The sequence below is a fragment of the Vitis vinifera genome, chromosome 13, assembly GCF_030704535.1.
Source record: "Vitis vinifera cultivar Pinot Noir 40024 chromosome 13, ASM3070453v1".
Classification (NCBI taxonomy): Eukaryota; Viridiplantae; Streptophyta; class Magnoliopsida; order Vitales; family Vitaceae; genus Vitis; species Vitis vinifera.
In genome coordinates, this window is record NC_081817.1 from 27,681,084 (window position 1) to 27,707,789 (window position 26,706).

At 33.9% G+C, this 26,706-nt stretch overlaps 1 protein-coding gene and 1 pseudogene across 1 annotated transcript; both read right to left on the reverse strand.

Moving 5' to 3' along the window:
* The window catches only part of LOC104881316 (putative disease resistance protein RGA4), a 43,781-nt pseudogene that overhangs the window by 13,130 nt on the left and 3,945 nt on the right, over positions 1-26,706 (reverse strand).
* LOC109123750 (uncharacterized) lies at positions 15,139-15,450 on the reverse strand. The gene has a single exon (XM_019224445.2). The coding sequence runs from the start codon at positions 15,448-15,450 to the stop codon at positions 15,139-15,141; it is 312 nt and encodes a 103-aa protein (XP_019079990.2).

The window sequence follows — 26,706 nt, forward strand, 5'->3', positions numbered from 1 at the left end:
CGAAGGCAGTTGGACGGTTGTTAACTGATGGCCATACCTAATCAGCAATTGAGAAAGAGAAGGAAATGAAGGAGCTTGCTCTCCTCTATCCCTCCACCATCCCTTTAAATTATACAACATATCCAGCTCGAGTGTTTTAAGAGATGGGAATGGCTCTGCTGATGAAGAGTTTTTGAACATGTATTCCAATGCATCCAGATCTACAAGACGCAGGGTCTGAAGCATAGTCAATTCTCCCAATCTGCAAGGCATATAATTCAATCTATCGCAACCACCTATCTCGAGGTGCCTCAAGCTTCTCATTTTTCTCATATCTCTTGGCAATTCTCTAAGAGATCGACAGTAGAAGAGTTTCAATGTCTGCAGGTTTTGTAAGCTTGTAATTCCACTAGGAAGTACCTTAAATCCACCCCAAAAAAGGTCGAGATACCTCAAACTACGCAATTTAGTGAGAGACTTTGGCAATGTAAGCCCCAAAACAGCCAAGCTTAACGCTCGTAAACACTTGCAATTTAGATGAAGTGTATTCACCTTAGAATTAGCCCAGGGATCATAATCAATACTATTTGAGCGTATAAATAAGGTTCTTATGGATTTTCCCTTTGAAACCTTCATTTCTCGACTCCGTCCTAAAATTGATACATGATAAATTCTTTCCGGGATTTCCGGGATAGTTTTCACATCATTTGTATCATTTGTTAAAATAAAGATCTCAGACTTCACAATAAATTGTGCCAGATCATGGTTATGGTCATGCATTTTGCAACTTATTACATTATTTTCATTATCTATCTTAACATCTTGAAACATTGACCATGATAATAACTCCTTGAAATATTGATCACCAACATCCTCTAAATGTTCATTTTCATCTAAAGGTTGAATGTAACCTTGAGCCATCCATAATTGAATCAACATTTTTTTCTCTATTCTATAGTCTTTTGGAAACAATGCACAATAAGTAAAACATTGTTTCAAATGACTTGGTAAATTATCATAGCTTAACTTTAGTACCTTTAATATGTTGTTTCCATCTTGAAGTGACATTAGATTTTTATTGTTTTTTATGGACGACCATTTAGATTTAGGAATTCTTCCTAAAGTTCTAATTACGAGAGGGACTCCATTGCACATTTTTGTGATTTCTTCTCCTATTTTTAAGAGGCTTGGATGTGCATTTTGTTGATCTTCTCCAAATGCTAAACTTTTAAACAAAGCCCAAGATTGACCTTCGTTCAAGCCTTCCAAAACGTATGGGGAATCAATTCCCATAGTTGATGCAACTTTAGAGTTTCGAGTAGTCACTACAACTTTACTTCCCCTAGCACCAACTTTCAACAAAATCCTTAATTGATCCCATTTTTCAAAATCCTCATTCCAAACATCATCCAATACTAACAAGTATTTCTTGGAATTTAATTTTCCATGAAGTTTGTTTTTCAATTGTTCCAACCCCAAGGTATCTACATTTTCATCTGTTGCAGATTTTATGATGTTTCTAACTAGGATGTTCACACCAAAATCCTCAGAAACACATACCCACAACCTAAGATCAAAATGCTTTAGCACCTCCTGATCATTGTATACCAATTGGGCTAAGGTGGTCTTGCCTAAACCACCAATACCAACAATGGCAACAATAGAAAGATTTTCTTCATTATTTGATTGCAACAATAATTTTATTATCTTCTTTTTATCTTCATCTCTTCCTATAATTTCAGACGTCAACACAAAAGAGTGGGTCTCTCTCCCCGTATTCCCTACCCGCATCCTAGTTGTCGCCCTTGGAATAAAATTGAACTTAGAGATATCATTTGCAATGCCATCTAGCCTTCCTCTAATATCTTTGATTCTATGACCCATTCTAAAATGAAATGCAGCCTGATTTGAAGATGAGAAGAAGCGACTAACCTGTCTTGCCATTCCTCCTCGCCCCAATTCATAGGTTGCAAAGTCATCCAGCAAATCATCCGCATCATAGATGACATCTTTGAACCTCTTCACCAAAACCTCCACTGCATGTTCCCTCTCCTGCCGCTCCTCAGCATCCAGAAGCACAGCTTTGATGGTGGTCAATGTGTCCTCAAGCTTTTTCAGCTCCTTTCTAACACCACGGGCCAATCCAATTTCTTGGGCAACCAAGGAGCCCAGCTTAGTCAAGATTTCCTCAGCAATGCTGAAAGGGATTTGTTCTGCCATCTTTCAAAGAAACTGAAATGGAGAAGGCCAATGAAAAATTATGGAAGGAGGGAAGTTGAGACAATTATGAGAGAAATTAGAACACGAACACGGAAAGTAGTGTGAGAGGTAGCTTGAATTTGTATGCTCTTAATATGGTAAAGAGGGAGAAGTTGTGAAAATGAGTATTAGAAAACGAAGTGATATATAGTATCAGGAGGCGTGCAGAGTTCACAAGTGATAGTTGGGACCAACGGCTAGTTTGACAACTTATTATACATGCAGAGAGAATCAGGAGCCAACGGCTAGTACAACGGCTAGTATCAGGAGCCAACGGCTAGTATCAGGAGCCAACGGCTAGAACAACTTCAGAGAATCATGCAGCTGTTGAAATCCATTTTAAGTTTCGATTTCAAAAATTTAAATTTTAGTTTGAAAAAGAAAAGAATTAAAAAGGTATATGTATAATGCAATCTAAAATAATATTAATGTAATATTTAATTTATATAATTTTTTTATATATATTTAATAGCATGATGTAATATTTTTATATTTATAATTTTAAATATTTTAATTATTATTAAAAAAGAATAAAAAATTATCTATTAAATTATAAATTATAGAATAATTTTCAAATAAATGTTAAATGAAACAAAGATATCTTAATAGTAAACATTATAATCCATTATATTTTTATTTAAATAAATCTAACATTGAAATCTAATATATTTTTTATTTTTTTATTATTTCTGTAAATTAAATACAATGCAAGATATTTTATTAAAATTAAAAAGACACCAGGAGCTATTTTATTAATTTGGGTTAATGGATAAATTTTGTAAAATTATATATATATATTTTTTTTACTATATTTTTTATGCTAATAGTAATTAATTTTAAAAACGATGGAAGCTTATTTGTACTTGGCTTATTTAAGTAGTTTGATAGTTTTTATAATTGAGAATTCTCTTAATTCTGTTAGAAAAAGTAAAAGTAAAGTTAAAAATAAAAAATAAAAAATAAAAAAGAGGGAAAATTCATAATGAAAAAAGAAAAAAAAATTATTTTGTCTAGATATCCATAAAAATGAGAAAAAGGAAATTAAATCATACACTTTTTCTAAACATTTTTATGAAAAAAAAATATAAGAAAAGAAACTTTTTTAAAGAAATGTTGTGATTTGTGAAAGGGTAGTTAAAAATAAAATAAAATAAAATAAATAAAAAAATGTTGAGAGGAACTGAGGTCACGACGTCACGTGGAAATCCAGAGTTTTCTCCACAAGTGTGGATCCCATCACATGCAGGTATGGTTTCTTTTGTCCCATCGATATTTTTGGAGTATGTTCCAAAATCAATGCATGTGAATAATGCATTTGGTCAGGTGGAGTGGTGGGGTTTTGTGTTCCATCACTCTTAGACATTTTATTCTTTATTTCTGTTTTTTTTTTTTTTTTTTTTTTTTTTGAATTTTCGGGATGATGTGGATTTTTGAAGCTCATTTTTTAATATCATGATAGTAATTAGCAATTGTATTTATTAATTTTTTTTCATTCAACTTGACATAATCCGATGTTCAAATATATTTAAGTAAACATTTTTAATACTTGAATTAAACGGTTAATAAAGGTTTGAACAAACCAAAATGATTTAATATTTTATAACATTTATAATTTATATTCTTATATATAAAAACCTGTTTCATTTGTTTTCAAATAATTTTGAAGGGAAGAATCAAATTTAATTATTATATATTATTTCATTTTTGGAGAAAGATGAATAGATTCATTTATTTGTTTATTGTTGTTTTCTCACAATGATGTCTTATTTTTTATTTAAATATCAGTATATAGGAAAGGTAGTAAAGTTAAAAAAATAATTATCGACAAATCCAATTCAACATGTACTTATACAACTTCAAAAATTGTCTAACCCGAATTTAACTCAAATCTAAGTTTAAATTAAACCAATTGAGTTTTGAAAATATGAAATTAAATCAGATTCAAGTCAAATACTTCAAGTCAGAATTCAAGTTTGGTTTACACTAAAATTGACTACAAAGTAGATGATTTTATATTTCATCACTTTTTGTTTGAGAAAATGTAAGTTCAATTATGAATTGTTATGATAAGATCATTCTATCTCAATGTTTGATATGATTAAATCATAAAATATATAAAATATTAAGTAAAAGAAATAAATATCTTACATGAAAAAAAACATAATAAATGAAACAATTTTTATTACGTCTTAATTGATGGCCTCTTTTTCATTATGATATTGAAAATTTACATTTTATTGTCACAAAAAAGCCCTCTAGAGATATTATTATTGTTATTTGTTGTTGGCTTTGATCAACAGAGATTTCTTTTCAAAAATTTAATTTTAATTTTGTTAAATATGTTAGGGAATGTCATCATTTGAAAAATGTAATAAAAGTTTGAGAAGTGGGATAAAATTAAAAATTTTACATTAATGCATAATCCTCCCTTATATAAACTTTTAATACAACTTCTAAAATTTGTTAGAAATTTATATATATTATATTTAAATTATTTAGTTTTTATATAAAAAGAAAAGTAAAATGAATCTGAAAAAACATATAATAATAATTTATCAATTTTAAAACTATTCTTTTTTAAAAAATTTCTGTACTTTTTATCTTTTTTTTTTTCTATTTTCTCTTCCTTTAAATTTTCTTGAATATACTATCACATAATCACGCATGTCCTACATGTTGGGAAGCATGCTAAAGAATGACAATTTTTTTTCTTTCTTTATTTATTTTTTTGGGACTATCCAAAACTTAGGAAATAAAAAAATAACATAAATATGGAAAACATCAAAATATAAACAAATCTTAATATCAAGTACAAATAGCAAATACTAGATTTTCATGGTTGGCAACTATATTAGGTATGTCCATATTGGAAAAAGAATAGAGAACTTGCACCCAATAATTGAAAAAAAATAAAATTACAAGGGACTAGAAGAGTAGAGGTTTGATTCAAAATTACAATCTCAAAAATAGAAGCAATATACCAATTAAAGTATTTGGTACTCCAAATCCCAATGGCCCAAACAAAACACACAACATAGGCCCACAAGCAAACAAGTCTAATACAAGCCTTAGCCCTTTCTTGTTGATATGACTTATAAGAGATGTTTACAGTAGAAACTTTGGTTCTCATGTTCTCGTTTATAGCAGTTGGATTGACAAGCTGTAGCTGGTGAAAAAGGGGTGGCACTCTTGTCGATTTCTCCAACCATGGCAGTGAACAAGTTTCTAATGCCACGATTGATCAAGGAGGGTGGCAGCTTCTCTGGCAAACGATGATTGGTGGGCATGGGTGGTGACAAGGATTGGCTGAGGGAGCGGCAGTGGTTCTGGCTGTGACCAACTCCCAATGTTTTAGCACATGAATAATGGAGTTTAAGACCAAAATAATATATTTGTAAAAAAAAATGATAAGAATAGTATCCATTTGAAAATATTTGTCAAAGTAGTCTTCTTTATCCATGTAAGCATCCACATGGATTTTAAGTGTAAAGAACCACCGTTGGTGACTGTGGTTTTAGTACTTACAAAAATTTCCTTAAAACCACAGTTACAAACTGTGGTTTTACAATTTCTCTTAGAACCACAGTTACTAACTGCGGTTTTAAAAGAAGTTTCCTTAAAACCACAGTTACAAACTGTGGTTTTACAATTTCCCTTAAAACCACAGTTACTAACTGTGGTTTTACAATTATTTTTAATCCGTCCTCATTTTAATGGTATTATAATTTTAATATTATTTTTAAAATATTTTTTTTATCAAAACAACCATAAAACCACAGTTAGTAACTGTGGTTTTACTAATGGTGTTGTAATTTTAATATTATTTTTAAAATAATTTTTATCAAAATAACTATAAAACCACAGTTAGTAACTGTGGTTTTACAATTATTTTCAATCCACATCTATTTTAATGGTATTGTAATTTTAATATTATTTTTAAAATATTTTTTTTATCAAAATACCCATAAAACCACCGTTAGTAACTATGATTTTACAGTTATTTTCAATCCCCATATATTTTAATGGTATTGTAATTTTAATATTATTTTTAAAATATTTTTTTATCAAAATTACAATTATGTTGTAATTTTCACAAATATTTTTAAGGGGACTCATGTATAAAAAAGTATGGGATTTTAGAACTTTGCTTTTCACAAATTTTTTTGTTACGACTGTTTTAAAAATATATATATATATATATATATATATATATATATATATATATATATATATATATATATATATTATCTTTATTTTTTCATATTTTCCTTGAAAATTTGAGAAAATAATTTGGTCTACATGCATTCCCATAAAAATTTATATATTTATAGTAAATAAAATATTTATTTGTTTTACAAATATTTTCACATATGAACTAAAGAAAATTATTTATTCATATTATTTTTAAATTTTAAAATAACTAAAGAAATTGTTTATATTATTTTAAAATTTTATCTTTTCATATGAAAATTAATGTCAGTGATTATGATTTTAGGTTATTTATTATTAAGTATGATTTGAACTTATGTCTTGGTTAAAATGTATAATTTTTTAATTATATGAAAGAAAAATAGGTAATGGTTGTAATAATTTATTTAGTTAGAATTTCTTTCATTTAGACTTTAGGATGCATTTGAGTTTTATTTGTTTAAATTATCAAGGAAACACGTGAATAACATAACATCACTAATTTGAATTACAACACCATTAGTAAAACCACAGTTACTAACTGTGGTTTTATGGTTGTTTTGATAAAAAAAATATTTTAAAAATAATATTAAAATTATAACACCATTAAAATGGGAACGAATTAAAAATAATTATAAAGTTAGGAAATTGTAAAACCACAGTTTGTAACTGTGGTTTTAAGGAAACTTCTTTTAAAACCGCAGTTAGTAACTGTGGTTCTAAGAGAAATTGTAAAACCACAGTTTGTAACTGTGGTTTTAAGGAAATTTTTGTAAGTTGTAAAACCACAGTCACCAACGGTGGTTCTTTACACTTAAAATCCATGTGGATGCTTACGTGGATAAAGAAGACTACTTTGACAAATATTTTCAAATGGATACTATTCTTATCATTTTTTTTTACAAATATATTATTTTGGTCTTAAACTCTGAATCATGTCTTGACTATATGTTATGACAGCCTTCCAATGACAAGGATTCTTTTTCTAAAATTCTGATATTAAAAGAAAATTGTAAGAATAAAGTAAGAAAAAACATCAATAAAAACTGTGTTTGTATATTAACAAATGGGACTGCAAATACTAATTCATTTCAAAATAAAAAAAGTTACAATCATCAAACAGAGAAGGTCGATATCGCAAACCTGAAATAAATTGTGGATAGCACATTTGAATTTTGAATTTTGAATTAAAAGGAGAGTAGAAATTTATGTATTTTCATGAAAAATATGAAAAAAAAAAATCAAATATATTAAAATTAATAAAAAAAATTATTTATTTTAAAATTATTTAATTTTTATATCAATAAGAAAAAATAAGTGAAATAAGATTTAAATAATATATACAAATAATTTATTGAATTTAAATCTATTTTCTATTTTTCCTTCACATTTTATTTCCTTCTACTTATACATCTTTTATATCCTTTAATTCCATTGTATGACATTGGAAGCTTTAAAGGATATTAGCCTTTATTTTTTTCCCTTCAAAGTTTTTATAGACAAGAAGATAAAATTTTGACAAATTTGTCCTTCCTTTTTAACAATTCCATTATAGATAAAAGTAATTTATAAAAATTTGAAATGATTATATGTCAATATGATTTTTAATTCTCCAAAATTAGACATAAATCTATTTAAATTTTGAAGAAACCCAACAAATTAAAAATATTATTAATTTTGCAAAATATGATACACTATTAAAGGAAAAAAATTCCAAAGAGATTTTTTAAAAAAAAAAAACTTATTAACTTTTAAATTTTTTAATTTTAAAAAAAATGTGAACAAAATTGACTATCGCAGTCAGATCCCCAGTGCCCAATCTACACCATCCATTTCAAATCCTGAGCAAATTTCAAATTCAAACTCCAAGCCAGACGACCATTAACCTATTCCATTCTCTCTACAAATCACAAATACTAGACACCATCACTATTTCTCTCCCCCACTCAATCTCCTTCATTTCCACACCATGGTTGTTGATAAGATTAGACTCTTCCTTTAGAGTCAAGTAAATTTACGAGCAAGAGAGCGTAAATTGTTCAGAGATGGAGTCTCTTCTGGAAGAGATGTCAACAATATTTAGCAGCCTCGAATGATAAGCTCTGTAAGTGATGAGAGGCTGCCACTATCCAACTTAGGAAAGTTGCCAAACTAGAACAGTATGCAATCTTTACCAAACATTGTTTTCTATTGCTACACAAGTTGTTCGTACACTTTTGAAATAGACTAGTATTAGAAATGAACCCATATGAAGAACAAACAAACAAGTCAACCTCATCATTGAAGAAACATAAAAGAACGGGTATATTAGAAGGGTGGAAACTATAACCCACGATGATCAAGAAACCACAAAATGAGAAACAAACATCTGAATAACATTTTGTAGTTGAGATGCCTAAAACGGATATCAGTTGCTTCTGTTTCAAAGCCAAACCTACTTCTATGGCATGTAAGAAGATCCAACAGCTCTCCACGAAAAAAGAAAAAAACAATTACTTGAGAAAAGAAACAACATAAAACTTCAATTAGGAAAGTGGGAAGGAGAATGGAAACAAATAAGTCACTCTTCAATTATCCAAATCTATGAGTTTATGGCAGGAGCAGAAAGAGAAAGAGAGAGAGATTGTGGCAGGAATGAGTCTTGTTGCTATAGCTCTACTGTAGCCCTCTGAGTTTCTCTAACTTTTGAGTTAGTGCACTTTCCAGAATAGAAAGAACTTGTTTGACAAATTCTCCTTATTTTCTCCAACTCCCAAACTAAATTGCACTTTCCAGAAGAAGCACTATGACTATTGGCCATTCACTCCAAGGCATTTAGATGCCCAGGATGGAGAAGAGAGCTAACCACACTATTAAAGCGATTCAATAATATGTGCCCTTGTTCAAGTTGTTGCTACTCTCCTGACATGTAAGAATATAAGAAATCAGAAATCCTACTAAACAATTGCACAAGTAATGAACAATCAAAAGCAAAAAGAGGGGCATGAAGCATAAACCTGAATAATTAAGGCAGATTATAGACTGCATGCGAAGCCTAAAGAGAGCATAACTTGGGAGTATGATGCAAGTGAACTACCATATGCACATGTCAACATTTGTTTCTGAAATATCAAATAATATTCAGTCAATCCTCAAGGTGGGAACATAAATAATATAAATAATTTGTCCAGAAACCGGAATGGAGAATTATAGGCAAGGTTCTTACTCCATGAGAAAGAGAACTCCAAAGAAAACACTCTACAAAGATTGGATTCACCAGCATACGTATAGGAACATTATCAAGTAAGTTGTCCAGTCAAATACATCATTAGTAATACTTCACTTTAGCAACTTGCTTATCCAGCAGGAAATTATACAATCCTAAGTCATAATACTATACAAGGGCATAGGTCCAGCGCACCTGAAGATCTGCTGGCTTATGCACTTCAATATGTTGTTGTTCTATTGCCTAGAAGAACCAAAGTACAAGAATTAAAATCTGGGCCTAATAGATTTTACCAATTTGGTTGCCAACTAATAAGCTATAAAGACATTTTGGCAAGTGGCAAAAGGTTAGAACGACAAAACTGAATATTAAAGACATACCAATGCAAGTGAACTTACTCATTCCATATGAATCATTCGTCCATAACTTGTAAATTAAGAAACGGAGCAGATTAATTATAAAATAAGAAATTAAGCAAATATCAAAATCAGGAAAAGAAATTGGCATTGCAAACCTAAAATATGTCGTGGATAGTGCACTTGAATTAAAAGAGAGGTCTTTCGCAAATTAGCCATCTGTGACTAGTAGATATGAGTCATTGGGACATTAGAAGTTATTAGGCCAGTCTAAGGTTGCCTCCTTTTGGTATCCCTTCGGGCAGAGATTTCAAACTTGGAAACGAACAACAAGAAGCCTTGCGATGTGAATTATCTACCTTGTATATACTGAAGCACAATCCCAAAGTGTTATATTTTCTAGTGTAACACCAGACTATAAGTCTTAGGGGGAGGCATCAACCTTGCATAAGATGAATCCATATTTGGCACAACCTCTCAATTGTGAGATTTCATATTCTATTCAATGATCATACAAGATCGTATGTTGAATCACATGAAGAAATTATGTCATAATTACTATTAAAATTGTACCAACCTGAATCCATGTGTGAATTTGAAGACGATACGGATCTTCTAAGGCTGATGGAGGGCACCACCTTTGGATTCTCTCAGGCAATGGGAGCGGGAGAGAGAGCGGTTCAGTTCTTTCAAAAGATGTGATTAATTCAAAAGACACAAGTCTAAGCCTTTTATACCCTCCTGCCTTAGGGACCATACCCATTGGTTATTAGGTCTCACGGGTCTTAGGCCCATCATCTAAAGCCCGTGAAAGCATTAGGCTCTACACATTAAGTGGCCCATACTCAAGATTAAAATCAGAAATTGTATGTCAATGGATAACTTAATACTGGACAATATTTTAATATATTGTCGGTCCACATTTATTCTATCAATCTCCCACTTGGACCACATAGTACTTTATTGAGCTCATCTTTGCTATCTTATTCAAAATATCCTTAAACAATCCGGTCTACTAATTATGCTAACATAGGATTAAAGCGGTCTTCGTTAATCATAATTATAACTTGACCTATCATCAATCACAACATTAACAAAATTAGCAACATGGATCAAGTATGGATGTGTAGTATGGAAATTATATAGAATATGATCTTTAATATGTCTATTTCCAATTGGTCCTACTTTATGACTAAAAGATAGTCAAATACCACTTTCAACACTTGATGCTAAACTGCTTTTGAAAGTCATCATTTCAATTCAGAGTATTCAAATACAATAGTCCTTCAAATCAAGGTCTGTACAGATAACACAACATAATATCACATCAAGAGAATAAACACAAAATCTAAATACAAACTCCCACCATACTGACACATCATCAATGTGTACAACACCCATATGTGTAACGTGCTCATGATATACTTTGGGTGGCAAACCCTTAGTGAGCAGATCCACAATCATGGAGTTTGTGCTTATGTGTTTAATCGATACTTGAAGACTTTGAACTCTTTCTTTCACAATCAAGAACTTGATGTCAATGTGTTTAGACTTTGACGAACTTCGGTTGTTCTTAGAATATAATTCTGCGGCCTTATTATCACAATTGATTCTCAATGGTTTCTCAATCCCATCAACGATTCGTAACTGAGTGACAAAATTCCGCAACCATATCCCATGGTTTGATGCTTCGTAGCAGGCTATGAATTCTGCCTCCATGGTGGAAGAAGCAATAAGTGTTTGTTTAACACTTTTCCATGAAACTGCTCCTCCAGCTAACATGAAGATGTAGCCTGAAGTGGATCTCCTACTGTCAAGACATCCTGCGAAATCGGAGTCCGAATATCCCACGATCTCTAAGTGACTTGATCTATGGTATGTGAGCATGTAATCTTTAGTTCTTTGTAAATACTGCATAACCTGTTTTACCTTTTTCCAATGATCCATACCTAAGTTACTTAAATATCTGCCTAACATTCCAACAATGTACGCAATATCCGGACACGTACAAACTTGTGCATACATGAGACTTCCTACTACCGAGGCATAGGGAAATCTCTCCATATCTTTCTTCTCAAGTTCATTTTTCGGACATTGGTGCAAACTAAATTTATCGCCTTTTGCTACAGGCGTGTCTCCTGGTGCACAATTGCTCATGCCAAATCTACTCAACACCTTATCGATGTAGGCCTTTTGTGATAACCCAAGTATACCTCTTGAACCATTCCTATTTATCTGTATACCCAGCACAAAAGATGCATTACCAAGATCCTTCATGTCAAATTTACTAGACAGAAATCGCTTGGTTTCATGCAAAAGTCCCACATCACTACTGGCAAGTAGAATATCATCAACATATAACACCAAGATAATAAATTTGCTCCCACTGAACTTAAGGTATATACATTGATCAACGGTGTTCTCCTTAAAACCAAATGAAGTAATCACCTGATCAAACTTTCGGTACCATTGTCGGGATGCTTGCTTTAAACCATATATGGACCTTTTTAATCTGCATACAAGTTGCTTTGAATCATTAGACTCAAAGTTCTCCGGTTGCACCATGTATATTGTCTCATCAATGTTGCTATTAAGAAACGTAGTTTTAACGTCCATTTGATGTAGCTCTAAATCATAATGAGCTACAAGTGTCATGATGATTCTAAAGGAGTCCTTTGATGAAACTGGTGAAAAGGTCTCCTTATAATCAATGGCTTCCTTTTGAGTGAAACCTTTTGCAACTAGGCGTGCCTTATACCTAACAATGTTGCCTTTTGAATCTCGCTTGGTTTTAAAAATCCATTTACAACCAATCGGTTTTACACCTTTAGGCAATTCTACTAGGTCCCAAACACCATTGTCTTTCATTGATTTCATCTCATCCTTCATGGCTTCTATCCACTTTTCAGAATTAGAACTTTGTTTGACTTGACTTACTGAAATTTGATCGTCTTCCAGACCCATGTCAAACTCATGTTCTTGGAGATATACAACATAATCATCTGAAATTGTACTTCTCCTTTCTCTAGTGGATCTCCTTAATGGTTCTTGCACTTGAGGTTCTTGAGGTTGTTGAGTTACCTCTTGATGAACTTGAATCAGTTCCATAACTTGACCAGGAGGAATCTCAGGTGTGTCTTAAATCCCTGTTATGGACTGTACATTCTGAATAGTGTCATCAAACATAATATGACCATGTCCAGTCGTAATAATAGGAATATTAACAGATTCCTCTTCAAAGACCACCTTTCTTGATGGCTCTCTCCCACTTAACTCAACATCCTCAATGAACTTAGCATTGCCCGTTTCAAAGAAGGATCTAGTTAAGGAATCATAAAATTTGAAACCTCTCGACCTTTCAGAATACCCTACACAGTAGCAGCTCACTGTTCTGGAGTCCAATTTCTTTTCATTTGGCTTGTAAGGCCTAGCTTCAATTGGACAACCCCAGACATGCAAGTGCCTAATATTAGGTTTCTTGCTAGTCCATAATTCATATGGGGTTTTGGCTACTGCTTTGCTTGGTACTCTATTCAGAATATAAACTACAGTTTTTATGGCTTCGCCCCAAAGTGATTCTGGTAAGGTGGAATGACTAATCATACTTCTTACCATATCCTTAAGAGTACGGTTTTGCCTCTCTGCTACACCATTTTGGCTCGGAGTCCCTGGCATGGTGTACTGAGGAATGATACCACACTCCATCAAATATTTGGCGAATTGCCCTGGACGTTGTTCTCCGGATCCGTCATATCTACCATAATATTCACCTCCACGGTCAAATCTGACGGCTTTTATTTTCTTGTTTAGTTGGTTCTCAACTTCAGCTTTGAAATTCTTGAACACATCCAATGACTGAGACTTTTCATGAATCAAATAAAGATAGTCATAACGCGAATAATCATCAATGAAAGTGATAAAATATTGTTGTCCATTCCAAGAAGGGGTAGGAAATGGACCACAAATGTATGTATGTATCAATTCCAAGACGTCACTGTACCTATCGGCATTTTTTTTCCTCATATTTGTTTGTTTTCCCTTAATGCACTCTATACAGACTTGAAAGTCTGAGAAATCAAGTGGATCAAGAATTCATTCTAACACAAGCCTTTGAATTCGTTGATTTGAAATATGACCTAAATGTTTGTTCCACAACATTGATGAATTCTCATTCATTAATTTTCGCTTAATGACATAATTACTTGAATGCAAGGTTTCATTTCCATTAGTGGCCTTTATGTTCAATTTATATAGTTTGTCTGTTAGACTACCTGTACCAATAATATTTGAATTTAGATAAAGACTAACAATTCTATTTCCAAATGAACAATAATATCCATATTTGTCCAAACATGAAACAGAAATTAAATTCCGTTTAAACGACGGTACTACAAAAGTCTCTTCCAAATCCAATGTACATCCAGAGTCTAACTGTAATCTGAAAAGACCAATAGCCTTGACTACAACCTTGTTGCCATTTCCCACATAGATGTATCTTTCACCATCAGTTGGCATTTGGCTCCTTAGGCAACCCTGCATAGTGACACTTATGTGAGTAGTTGCACCCATATCTATCCACCAAGTGTCAGTAGGCACTACAACTAAATTAATTTTTGAACAAACAAAATTAAGAAGTGTACCTTTCTTTTCACGCCAAGCAACGTATTTGGTACATGTCTTTTTCATATGACCAGCCTTCTTGCAAAAGAAACAAGTGATCTCCTTATCTTGTTTCTTCTGCTCCTTTTGCTTTGATGTCCCAAAAACCGCAGTTTGTTTTCCTTTATTATCCCTCTTTCTTTTCTTGCTGGTACCAAATCCCTGAGATGTGGAAGCCAAGTGAGCACTTTCTATCTTTTCTTGCTTCAATCTTTCCTCCTCTTGCACACATTGAGCAATAAGCTCATTCAAAGTCCATTTTTCCTTTTGTGTATTGTAACTGATTTTGAATGGACTGAATTGTGTAGGCAGAGAGATCAAGACCAAGTGCACGAGTATGTCTTCCGACAACTCTAACTTTAGTGTCTTGAGTCTCGTCATAAAATTAGACATTTCCATAATGTACTCCCTAACATTCTCTTTCCCTTTATACCGCATAGAGACAAGCTTACTAAGAATAGTGTTTGTCTCAACCTTTTCGTTTGCAGCGAATCAGTTTGCTATCTGGTCCAAGAATGCCTTGGCTTGGGTTTCCTCAGGTATTGCACCCCTTATTGCTTCTGGAATTGAGTGTTTCATAATCATTAAACTCATGCGATTGGATCGCTCCCATTTTTCCATAGTAGACCTTTGCTTAGCAGTGCTGGCACTAGTAAGATCTGAAGGGCGATCCTCCCTTAATGCAAAGTCTAAATCCATGCACCCGAGCACAATTATAACGTGCTCTTTCCATTTCTTGAAATTTGTGTCGTTAGGCACAGGAATGTTATTAACATTTGCAGATATAGAAGATGTTGAATTCATAATAATAAAACTCACAATCAGTCACATAAGCATCATACATACATGAAAAATAACATCATATAAAATACCTAGCACAAACATTAATATTTTGTCTTTGGACAATAAATATTAACTTGTAATTGGTATCATTATTCAAAATTAATTCATAAATATTGACAATAAAACTGAAAACAATATGTTTGTCTTTGGACTAACATATCGAATGCAATATAGACATTATATGTCACATATTTATGACTACTTTATTTATTACTATATTAAAATAATCTTCCTTTGGGCCGATTATTTTAAATGATAACAATAATATGTTTAGATATTGTAAAATAAGTAAATTATATAATATAAGTTACTTTGGCAACTAACATACATAATTCATTTATTTTAAAATACAAAGCATGAATATAGCATGAAATAATTTAATTAAAATTATTTATTTATTTATGCATAAACTCATGTATGTATCCATATATATATATTAAAGCATAAATGCAAATTATGGGCTTTAGTCCAATGGTTCAAGGACCATTCCTTATTAATTAAGAAGCAAATCATGGTCACGGGTTCAAGCTCTGTGGACCTTTCTCTTTTTTTTCTTTTTTTCAAAATGGCCTCCAACAGCACGACGCCTAAAGTGGCGCCCCAAGCACGCCCTGAACGGCGCCGGAAGAGACGCCGGTAGTGGCGCCCAACGGCGTCTGGGGAGACGCCTTAATGGCGTTGCGGACAGTGCCGGAAGTGGCGCCTGAAGGCGCTGGAGCAGCGTGCTTTAAACGCGCCTGAACCGCACCTCAACGGCGCTGCCTAAGCTGCGCCTCAACGACGCTCAACGGCGCTGCAGTGGCGCCGTTAACGCGCCCTAACGGCGCCCGGAGATGGCACCTCACGGCGCCCGGAGATGGCACCTCACGGCGCCCGGAGATGGCACCTCACGGCGCCTGGAGATGGCGCCCCAACGGCGCCTGGAGATGGCGCCCCAACGGCGCCTGCAATGGCGCCCCAACGGCGCCTGCAATGGCGCCCCAACGGCGCCTGCAATGGCGCCCCAACGGCGCCTGCAATGGCGCCCCAACGGCGCCTGCAATGGCGCCCCAACGGCGCCTGCAATGGCCCTGCTCGCTGGAGCATCACCAACAACGCAACGACGCCTAAACGGTGCCGGAGACGGCGCGGGAGGCAGCGCCTTAGCGACGCCGCGAGTGCGCCCTGATGGCGCTGCAGATGGCACCGAAAGTGGCGCCTGAAACACGCCTGAAGTGCGCCTCCAAAAGGCGCCCGAATTGCGTCTTCACTGGCGCCTCTCATTTTCTGACAATTGTTAAAAAAAAAAAAAAAAAAATTGCAGAATTCCTCCTAAAATGAACCCTCAAAAGATTTTACAGATTTTGTGAAAATAGAAGTCATTTCTCGGTGATTCAACCTGGGGTTCTGATACCAATTGTGAGATTTCATATTCTATTCAATGATCATACAGGATCGTATGTTGAATTACATGAAGAAATTATGCCATAATTACTATTAAAATTGTACCAACCTGAATCCATGTGTGAATTTGAAGACAATACGGATCTTCTAAGGCTGATGGAGGGCACCACCTCTGGATTCTCTCAGGCAATGGAGCGGGAGAGAGAGCAGTTCAGTTCTTTCAAAAGATGTGATTAATTCAAAAGATACAAGCCTAAGTCTTTTATACCCTCCTGCCTTAAGGAACCATACCCATTGGTTATTGGGCCTCACGGGCCTTAGGCCCATCATCTAAAGCCTATGATAGCATTGGGCTCTACACATTAGGTGGCCCATACTCAAGATTAAAATCAGAAATTGTATGTCAACGGATAGCTTAATACTGGATAATGTTTTAATATATTGTCGGTCCACATTTATTCTATCATCAATTCCTTGGAATTGCATGTGAACTTCATCCTCATTATCTAACAAAAGAATGCAAATGAAGAAAATATTGTTGTATCAAATAGATCTAGATCCTCCATATACAGATGCAATGGCATGAATGTCAACTTAGGGAGAATGAATGTTATTATTGTTGCTCTACTACAACCATTACCCCCTCCTACCCATCCTTTTTTATTTTGTGTACTTTTAAGAATGGAAAAGACTGTCTTTCTAGTTCTCATGGTCTTGACTTCTATCCAAAACCAAATTTCCTCATAATATATGTTCCTTGCTCAAGTGGTACATTGTCGTTCAGGTTCCGCTCTACATGAGAGCTCAAATTAAAGTACAACAATTTTCTACTCAGCATTAATACTATACAAGAAATAAAGAAAAGTCCTCACACCAACACTAACGCAAATGAATGATGATGATGAAATTTTCCTTCAGTTTTTCAAAAGGGAATCTCAACACCATGAAGTGTGTGAGTTTTTGCATATGATATTCTTCAGATAATCTAGGGATTTCAGAATTCATTTCTATCATCATCAGATAATCAGAATATTGTATTTTGAGAAAATAAAATCCATGAAACATTTATCTTGATACTTCACCTACTATTTCAAATCTTCATCATTCGCAATCAAACCATGGAGGTGTGGGCAGTGCTTCTGGTGTCAAGGATGAGAGGAGGAGGGTGGTGAATGAGTCAACTTGGAAAAATGGGTGAGCTTGACTCAGTCTCTACATGGCAGAATTAGAATGAATACAAGGGTCAACTGTCTCCCATATCTGATTTCAAATGTCTTCAAGAAAATCCTTTCCTAGAAATACAAGAACTGGCAGTAGGAGAAGCGTGAAAAAACTGCTAATAAGAGGGATGAAAGTATACCATCCAACATGAGGCAATATTCAAGTACAAACTCTTCCAGAGGCATTGATCAAACTTTTGGACACCTATAATTCACCTAGAAATAAAAATGTGGGTAATGTCAAAATTGCAAAAGTAGTTCCTTCACAAACATATCAAATGATAATATGAGATATTGGTGATTTACTTTTCAAGCATCTTCAATCATATTAGACACACAACAACCTCTCGGATGAAGCATATTCTCTATCAGTTTGAAAATCCTGATATTAAAAACAAAATAAACTAAAAAAAAAAAGAAATAATTATTAAAAAAAAAAAGAAAATTATAATTTTATATACAGAAACACAACGACAAAGAACACACTTAGGGACAATTTTACACTCTGTATCTTGCAACTTGTTTCTCTTGTAAAATGAAGAAGAAATGAAGGAAGAAAGAAATTATTATCCTCTCATACCATAGATGCAAATGAAGCAGCTATCAAAAGTAGGAAAAGAGGTTATATTTGTACACCGGAAATGTATTGTGAGTTACATGCTTGAACTGAAGAGATGGAAGTCCTTCACGTATTTGCAATTTGTTGCTAGAAGATATGAATTTCTAGGACATGAGAAGCCATTTGGCCAATCAGCAATGGCCTCCTTTTAGCATCCCTTCTGGCAATGATTTCAAGCTCGACAATAAGGATAACAAGCTTAGTGATGTGAAGTACGACTCTAGTATACTGTAGTCAACAACCGATCAAGTAGCGTCCTAAGGTGTTAGATTCCCAGAGCATTGACATGCTCAAGCCCTTGAGAGAAGCATCAACTTTGGACAAGGTCAAGTGCTAAAAATTGCATGCTGTCTTCATCCTTGTTCTCTCACAAAAGAATCTACCTGCAACAAAAAAATTCTTGAAGTTTCCATGTATAAGATGGAGACAAATCTCCGACATTATTCAATATTGGATATCTAGACTCATAAAAATTGACAATGACAAGTCATGCCTACCAAAACTAAGAATTGAGGTGTCATAAAGATCTAAATCCCGATCAAGACATGTAAAAACTCAATCGTCTTCAAACTGTGCACCTGTGTGAAGGAATATGCTTATGTTAAGCCTCGAATTGAGGCCATACACGTGGCATCATCTCAGGAGCTCACCTAAAGAGCTATTTGTGATCAAAGATGAAATGAGGAAGTAAAGGGAAGGACACATGGTAAAGATGGGTATGGAGGATAAGCTTTTTGTGTGGAGGTGAAGCTGGGTATTTACCTATAAAAGGATACAAGAATGAACAGAGAAAGAACTATTACTTTTTAAATGGAACTATGGAAGAGAGAGAACCTTTGGACCTCTAGAAACGACTTCTACTCTTCTGGGAACTTTATTTCTTGGGATTTTTGTAGAGCTCCTGTGTAGAAAGGGGAAATATGAGTTTGAGAAGGTTCCATTCTGGGAAACAGAGAGTGAATTAAGGAGAGATCTCAATTTCAGTCTGGGTTCTACTTTTTTTAGTGAAATCTAAGGAGGGAGTTGTGAGGAGGTTGCAACTATTACAACTGGAGATTGCAATAGATTCCTTGGTTATAATTCTGCTCCTTATGGTAAACCTCAATCCGAGGCAAAAAATCTTTTCAGGAAGAGATGTTATACAGAACTAAATCAGCTCAAGACAAATCAAAAGACAAGGAAATCAGGGAGTACCAAATCTTGGTGTTGTTGCATGCTCTGCCAGAGATACTACCCTTCAACCATGTCTTGAAGTTTCTCCAACTTTTGAGTTTCTCCATCATGGCAAGAATAGGAAGAATGGTCCTACAAATTCTTCTTGTTTGCTGCTCTTCCTAAACCAGATTGCCTCTCAATGAAAATGAAGAAGATACAATCCTGTTATCCATGTGCTCCAGAACATTTAGATTCCCAAGACCTAAAGACTCGAGAGAAGAGAATTGACTGGCTATTAGATGGATTCAGTAAAATTTGTTCCTTGCTCAAGTGGTATGTTGTCGTTTTACTGCAAATAAGAATCAAAATATCAGAACTCTAAGAAAGGCATAACAATACTTTTAAACATGTTAAATAAAAGGGAAAAAATGATCAGAAGAAAAAAGAGAGAAATGAATGGAAACCTGAATAATAAAGACTTCCTATTGATGGGGCATGCAAAGCCTAAAGAAAGCATATGCTGAGAGCATGATGCCAAATTTGAGGAGGATTTTTAAACTGTACTAATCTAAGTATGTTTACACGAAAAGAAATATGAAACAATTACTCTGTACAACAGCAACCCTTTTACATAATTACAAGCATGATCTCTAACCTATTTGACCAAATTACAATTCATAATATCAGATAGGACCAACATAATAAGAAGTCTTTTGTCAATTTTGTGTTTTGGTTAATTAGAGTGATATCTTCAAAATTTACAAAAAGCACAGTTTCTTGTTAAACAAAAATATAAACAAGAGTAAAAGACTCTTAACAGATTAGTATTGTGAACCAGAAATACATTATGGATATCATTATAAATTGATATTTTGACAGACAGCAAAAGCACTGCGGATTTGTATTAATGGGTTGTATAGGTACACACACAATAGGGTCTAACACTCTTAGCATAACAATGATTGTAAAATAACAAGAAATGAAGCAATCAAAAGTAGGAGAAAAGGTTGGATTGCAAACCTGAAATATATTGTGGATGACACCATTGAAGAGCAGGCATACCTTCTGATGGCTCCTCACTATCATCTTGTGATGGCTCCTTAACATCACCTTTAGGAATATGAGAAATCTTAAGCCAATCTTTACCTATTTCCTTTTGCAACTAGACCAGAACAGTTACCAATTGCGAGAGTTTCCAGAGTGGTAACATGTTGAAGCCCCCTCGAGAGACAAATGAACTTTGGAATGGATACAATTTTTGGGAATTGTGCGTAAGCTTCTAAGACCTTGAAATTGCTTGACAGTGTCATTATCATCCTCCTTGTCTAAAAAACCAAGCTTCCTGAAGTTTGGAGTATTCATGATCTCAATCGCAGTGAGATATTGAATCCCATGACAGAAAGATGTCAGACCATGACAATCCATGATTGACAAATCGTTGAGCAAGTGAGGGATCACAGTCATTTATCAAGCAGAGATATCTGATCACCTCTTCTACAAACATCCAGCATCTTTAATGAAGAAGAGGCAAACATTATCTACCACAATGAGATATTAGTGATATACTTTTCAAGCATCTTCAATTGTACGAGACATAGAACAAGCTCTTGGATGAAGCATATCCTTTATTATTTTTAAAATTTCTGATATTAAGAACCGCATAAACTAAAACAACTAAGATATTATTATTAAAAAATAAAGTAAATCATAATTATACACATAGAAACACAATGACAAAGAAAACTTCTGGGGAAAATTTAACACTTTGCGTCTACCAACTTGTTCCTCCTGTGAACTTAAGAAGAAAGGAAGGAACAAAGAAATTTATTATCCACCTATGTAATGGAAGCAAAAGAAACAGCCATCAAAAGTAGGAAAAGAGGTTAACATTGTAGACTTGAAATATATGTGGAAAACATACTAGAACTGAAAAGATGGAAGTTCTTCATGAATTAGCAATTTGTGAGTAGTAGAAATGAATTCCTAGGAAATGAGAAGCCATGAGGCCAATCAACAACTGCTTCTGATTTCAAGCATTATAATGAATGATAACAAACTTAGGTGGTGTTTGTTTTTTGTACTTAATTCTAAATAGAACTTTAATGTTTAATAATGTGAAGTATTAGATTGTTTGTTTTTTTAATATTTTATTTCTATTAAATATTAAAAAGTAAAGAAAAACCAACACAATATTTTTTCTATTTAGAAAAAGTCAAATATTTTGGTTTTTTCTATTCAGCAAAAAGTTTATAATAAGTTATGAAAAAATAGAAAAACAAACAACCGAAAGTCTAAAAGCAAATTGCTTTTAGCAAAAAGCTGAAAAAACAAACACCCTCTTAGTGATGTGAAGTACCATTCTAGTATGTCAAAGTCAGCAGCCAATCAAGTAGAGTCCTAAGGTGTTAGATTTCCAGAGCATTGACATGCTGAAGTCTTTGAGAGAAGCATCAACTTTGGACTAGGTCAAGTACTCAAAATTGCATGTTACCTTCATTCTTGTTCTCTAACAAGGGAATCTCTCAGCAACAAAAAATTCTAGAAGTTTTCAAGTCACATGTGAGACAGATTTCTGCCATCACTAAAAACTGGATATCTAGACTCCATATAAATAGGCAATGACATGTCATGCTTACCACAATTAAGAAAAATTGAGGTGTTGGAAACCCTTTTCTGGAAGAGATGTTATACAAAATCAAAATCCTGATCAAGACATGGATACCAAATGTTGGTGCTGTTACATGCTCTGCTAGTGATACTACCCTTCAACCATGTCTCTTGAAGCTTCTTCAGCATGAATTTCTCCATCATGGCTGGAATAGGAAGAATGGTCCAACTAATTCTTCTTGTTTGCTGCTTTTCCTAAACCAGTTTGTCTCTCAATGAAAATGAAGAAGACATGACCCTGTTATCCATGTGCTCCAGACGGTTTAGATTCCCAAGGTCAAGAGACTTGAGAGAAGAGAATTGACCAACTGTTAGATGGATTCGGTAAAATTTGCTTCTTGCTCAAGTGGTATGTTGTGGTTCTACTGCAAATGAGAATCAAACATCAAAACTCCAAGCAAGGTATAACATCACTTTTAAACATGTTAAATAAGAGAGAATAAATGATCAAAAGAAAAAGGAGAGAAATGAAGGTAAACCTGAATAACAAACACTTGTTATTGGTGGACTGCAAAGCCTAAAGAAAATGTATGCTGAAAGCATGATGCCATATTTGAGGAGACAATTTTCAAACTTCACTAATCTAAGTATGTTGTAGAACAAGTTAAGTGAAAAGAAAAATGAAACAATTACTTTGTTCAACAGCTACCCTTTAACATAATTACAAGCATGATCTGTAACCTATTCGCCAAATTATAATTCATAACGCCAGAGATGACTAACATAATAAGAAGTGTTTTTGTCTATTTTGTGTTTTGGTTAATTAGAGTGATATCTTCAAAATTAACAAAAAGCACAGTTTATTGTCAAACAGAAATATAAACTACTTTATAAGACTCTTCACAGTTCAGTATTGTGAAACCAGAAAGATATTATGGATATCATAATAAATTGATATTTTGACAGACAGCAAGACCACTGCAGATTTGTATTCATAGGTTGTATATGTGCACACAGAACAGAGTATAGCACTCTTAGCTTAATAACCATCGTAAAATAACAAGAAACGAAGCAATTAGAAGCTGGAGGATAGATTGGATTGCAAACCTGAAATATATTGTGAATGAGACCATTGAAGAGCAGGCATCCTTCTGATGGCTCCTCAATATCAATTTTAGGAACATGTAAAATCTTAGGCCAATTTTCACATGTTTCCTTTTAGCACATTTCTGGTTAGTACCGACAACCATAGATTATCAGTTTCTGTAAAGGGTTGATTGAACACATCCCTTGGAACTGATTTTAATTTGAGGCATTGAAAATGATGTAGTGCTTCCTACCATCTGGCAAAGCTACTAGACCAGAATAACTGAGAGAGTTTCCAGAGAGGTAACATGTTGAATCTCCCTTGGGAGACAGACAACTTTGGAATTGAAACAATTTCCACGTATTGTGCACAAGCTTCTAAGTCCTTGAAATTTCTTGACAGTGTCATCATCATCCTCATTATCTGAAAAACCAAGCTTCCTGCTTGACACAAATAGGCCATGACAATCCATGATTGACAAATTGTTGAGACAAGTGAGGGATCACAGTCCTTCCTCAGGCTGAGATATTAGACCACCTCTTCCACAAATATCCAGCATCTGCAATGAAGAAGAGGCAAACATTGTTGGCCACAATAGCTCTTTATGGACATCACAAAGGTATAGCCCCTCAAGACAAGGAAATGAAGACAGACAATGGATGTCAATCTGAATGAGAAAGAGAAGAAGATGAAGACATTGTCAAGGATGTCAAGTTATGGCAATCATTGATCTCTCATTCTGAAAGACTAAGTTATGTGATATGTCTCTCCTCCACCTTCCTTCCAATTCAGCAACTCAAAAATTTGGAGTCCTTTAAAAGAAGGGAAGAATGGCATTGCTGATGAAGACTCCTTCATATACTCCAGCTCAGTTAGATTGCCTAGCTCAGTTAGAAAATGAATAAGAGATAAACGATCAAGAACAGAAGGATGAATGAAATTGTAAAATGAATCTAGTATGCCCAAGTCAGAAAATTAGCATGGTCCTAAAGTGTTAGATTTTCGATGCAGTAATATGCTGAGGTCCTTGGGAGGGGTACTAACCTTGGATAAGGGGAATACATATTTGGCACAAACTCTCAAAACCTAAAAATTGGATGCTATATTTATCGTAAAAAATCTCTGACTTGCAAAAGTTCCCCAAGACAAGGACAGAATTCAAAATCACTAATATCTACACTTGGGATATCTAGACTTGGACAAATAGATAAAGATATATTGTAATTACCAAAAATTGGGAGAGACGTTAGGTGTTGCTACCCTTTTTCTAGAAAAGATGTCAGATCCATTGATGCCTTCAATAGGCATTGACTTTAAAGGCGATGCAAGAAGGAAGTATAGATATTGTTGATCCTCAAGACACTCACGCAATAGCATGGATGTCAGCTTAGGGAGTATAGAAAGGAAAGGAAATTGCGGCAGGAATGAAAGACGTCATTGTTGTTCTAGCAGTGTTACTAGCCCCTCCACCATTTGTTTCAGTTTTTTCAACTTTTGAGTTTTTCCATCATGGCAGGAATGAGAAGAATGGTTCTACTAATTCTCCTTCTTTTGACCCCTCCTCTAAAACAAATTATAACAATTTTTAATAAATCAAATAAGAGAAAGTAAATGATCAAAAGCAAAAGAGAGAAATGATTATAACTGATAGAACTATAAATGGAGTATAATGTTCTTAGAAGATAGATTGTAAAATAATGAAAAGTGTAACTAGCAAAAAAAGGAATATAGGTAGAATTGCAAACCTGAAACCTATCATGTGACATGCTAGAATTAAAGAGCTCTCCTTTATGAATCGGTAATCCATTGCTAGTCAACATCAATTTCAAGAACCTAAGAAATATTGACTCAATCTTCAGTTTGCCTTTTAGACATCTTTCAAATAAGTATGGAGAATTCTAGATTATGAAACTGCAAATTAGGCTATCAGCAGCACCTATGACCTTATGCATACTTGAAAGAAGTGTTTAGCGCTACCATTATACCATTTTTCTTTGACTTGATGGTAATTACATCTGCAATAAAATAATTAATCTAAGAAATTTTCCAAACATGTAGAATACAGACACCAAGTAACTAGACATTTTGGCAAACGACTACCAACAATTGATCTCTTTGAAGAGATGATGAATTTCAATATTTACTGATCTAAGCATTTTATATGGCAGGTGAAGCAAGCAAAAATGATATGAAAGTAGTGCCAAGGATGTCAAGTTAGTGCTATAGTTGATGTCTAATTTACAAAGACGAGGAGATGAAGGCAAACTCAATGATATCAAGTGATGGCATTCTGTGATACATATCTAATTGAGAAAGGTAGGGAGATAAAAGCAAATTCAAAGATGAAATTCAAAGATGTCAAGTGATGGCATTTTCTGATATATAAAATTTAGAAAGATAAGGAATTGAGGATGTAGCCCACTGCAGTTGGATTCTCAAGTTTCAAAAATTGTAAAGAAGGAAGTTGACCATACAGTGGTAGAACCTCATCATTGACTCAGCCTCTTCATCCCCTTATTGGCAACTGGTTCTGGGCCATCCCAATAGTTTAGAGACCACCCATATTCTTGAAGCCACCAATGATCTGTCTCTCACCAATAATCGGGCTTTCCTAATATAGTCTCGAGCATTGAAGGTATTGTTTTCCTTCAGACTTTCTTTCCTGGATTTCTAGCACTGAAAAAAGAGTCCAACATACTTATAGGTTTTATAGAAAAATCATGAAAGATGAATCCATCAAAAGTGAGAAAATATGTAGCATTGCAAACCTGAAAATTGTGGATGGCGGTCTTAAACCGAATAGAGTGGGATTCCTTCATGCAGCAGAGCATGATAGAATGCCAATAAGAGTTGTAGGGACATGAGCAATCGTAGGTCAATCTGCACATGTTTCTTTTGGCAACTTCCTCACAATAGTGGACAATTGAAGATTACAACTCTGAGAAGGGACATGAAAATATTAATGAAAGTTAAAAAGAAAAACAAGTTAAGGAAAATGATTTTGTCATATTTGGTTTGCCATGAAAAATATAAATATAATTAAATTAGTTAGAAATATGTATAAATTATTTAATTTGATACAAAATAGGAAAAAAAAAATCTTTTGTTTTCTATCTTTATTTTCTTTCCATCTAAATTTCCAAAAA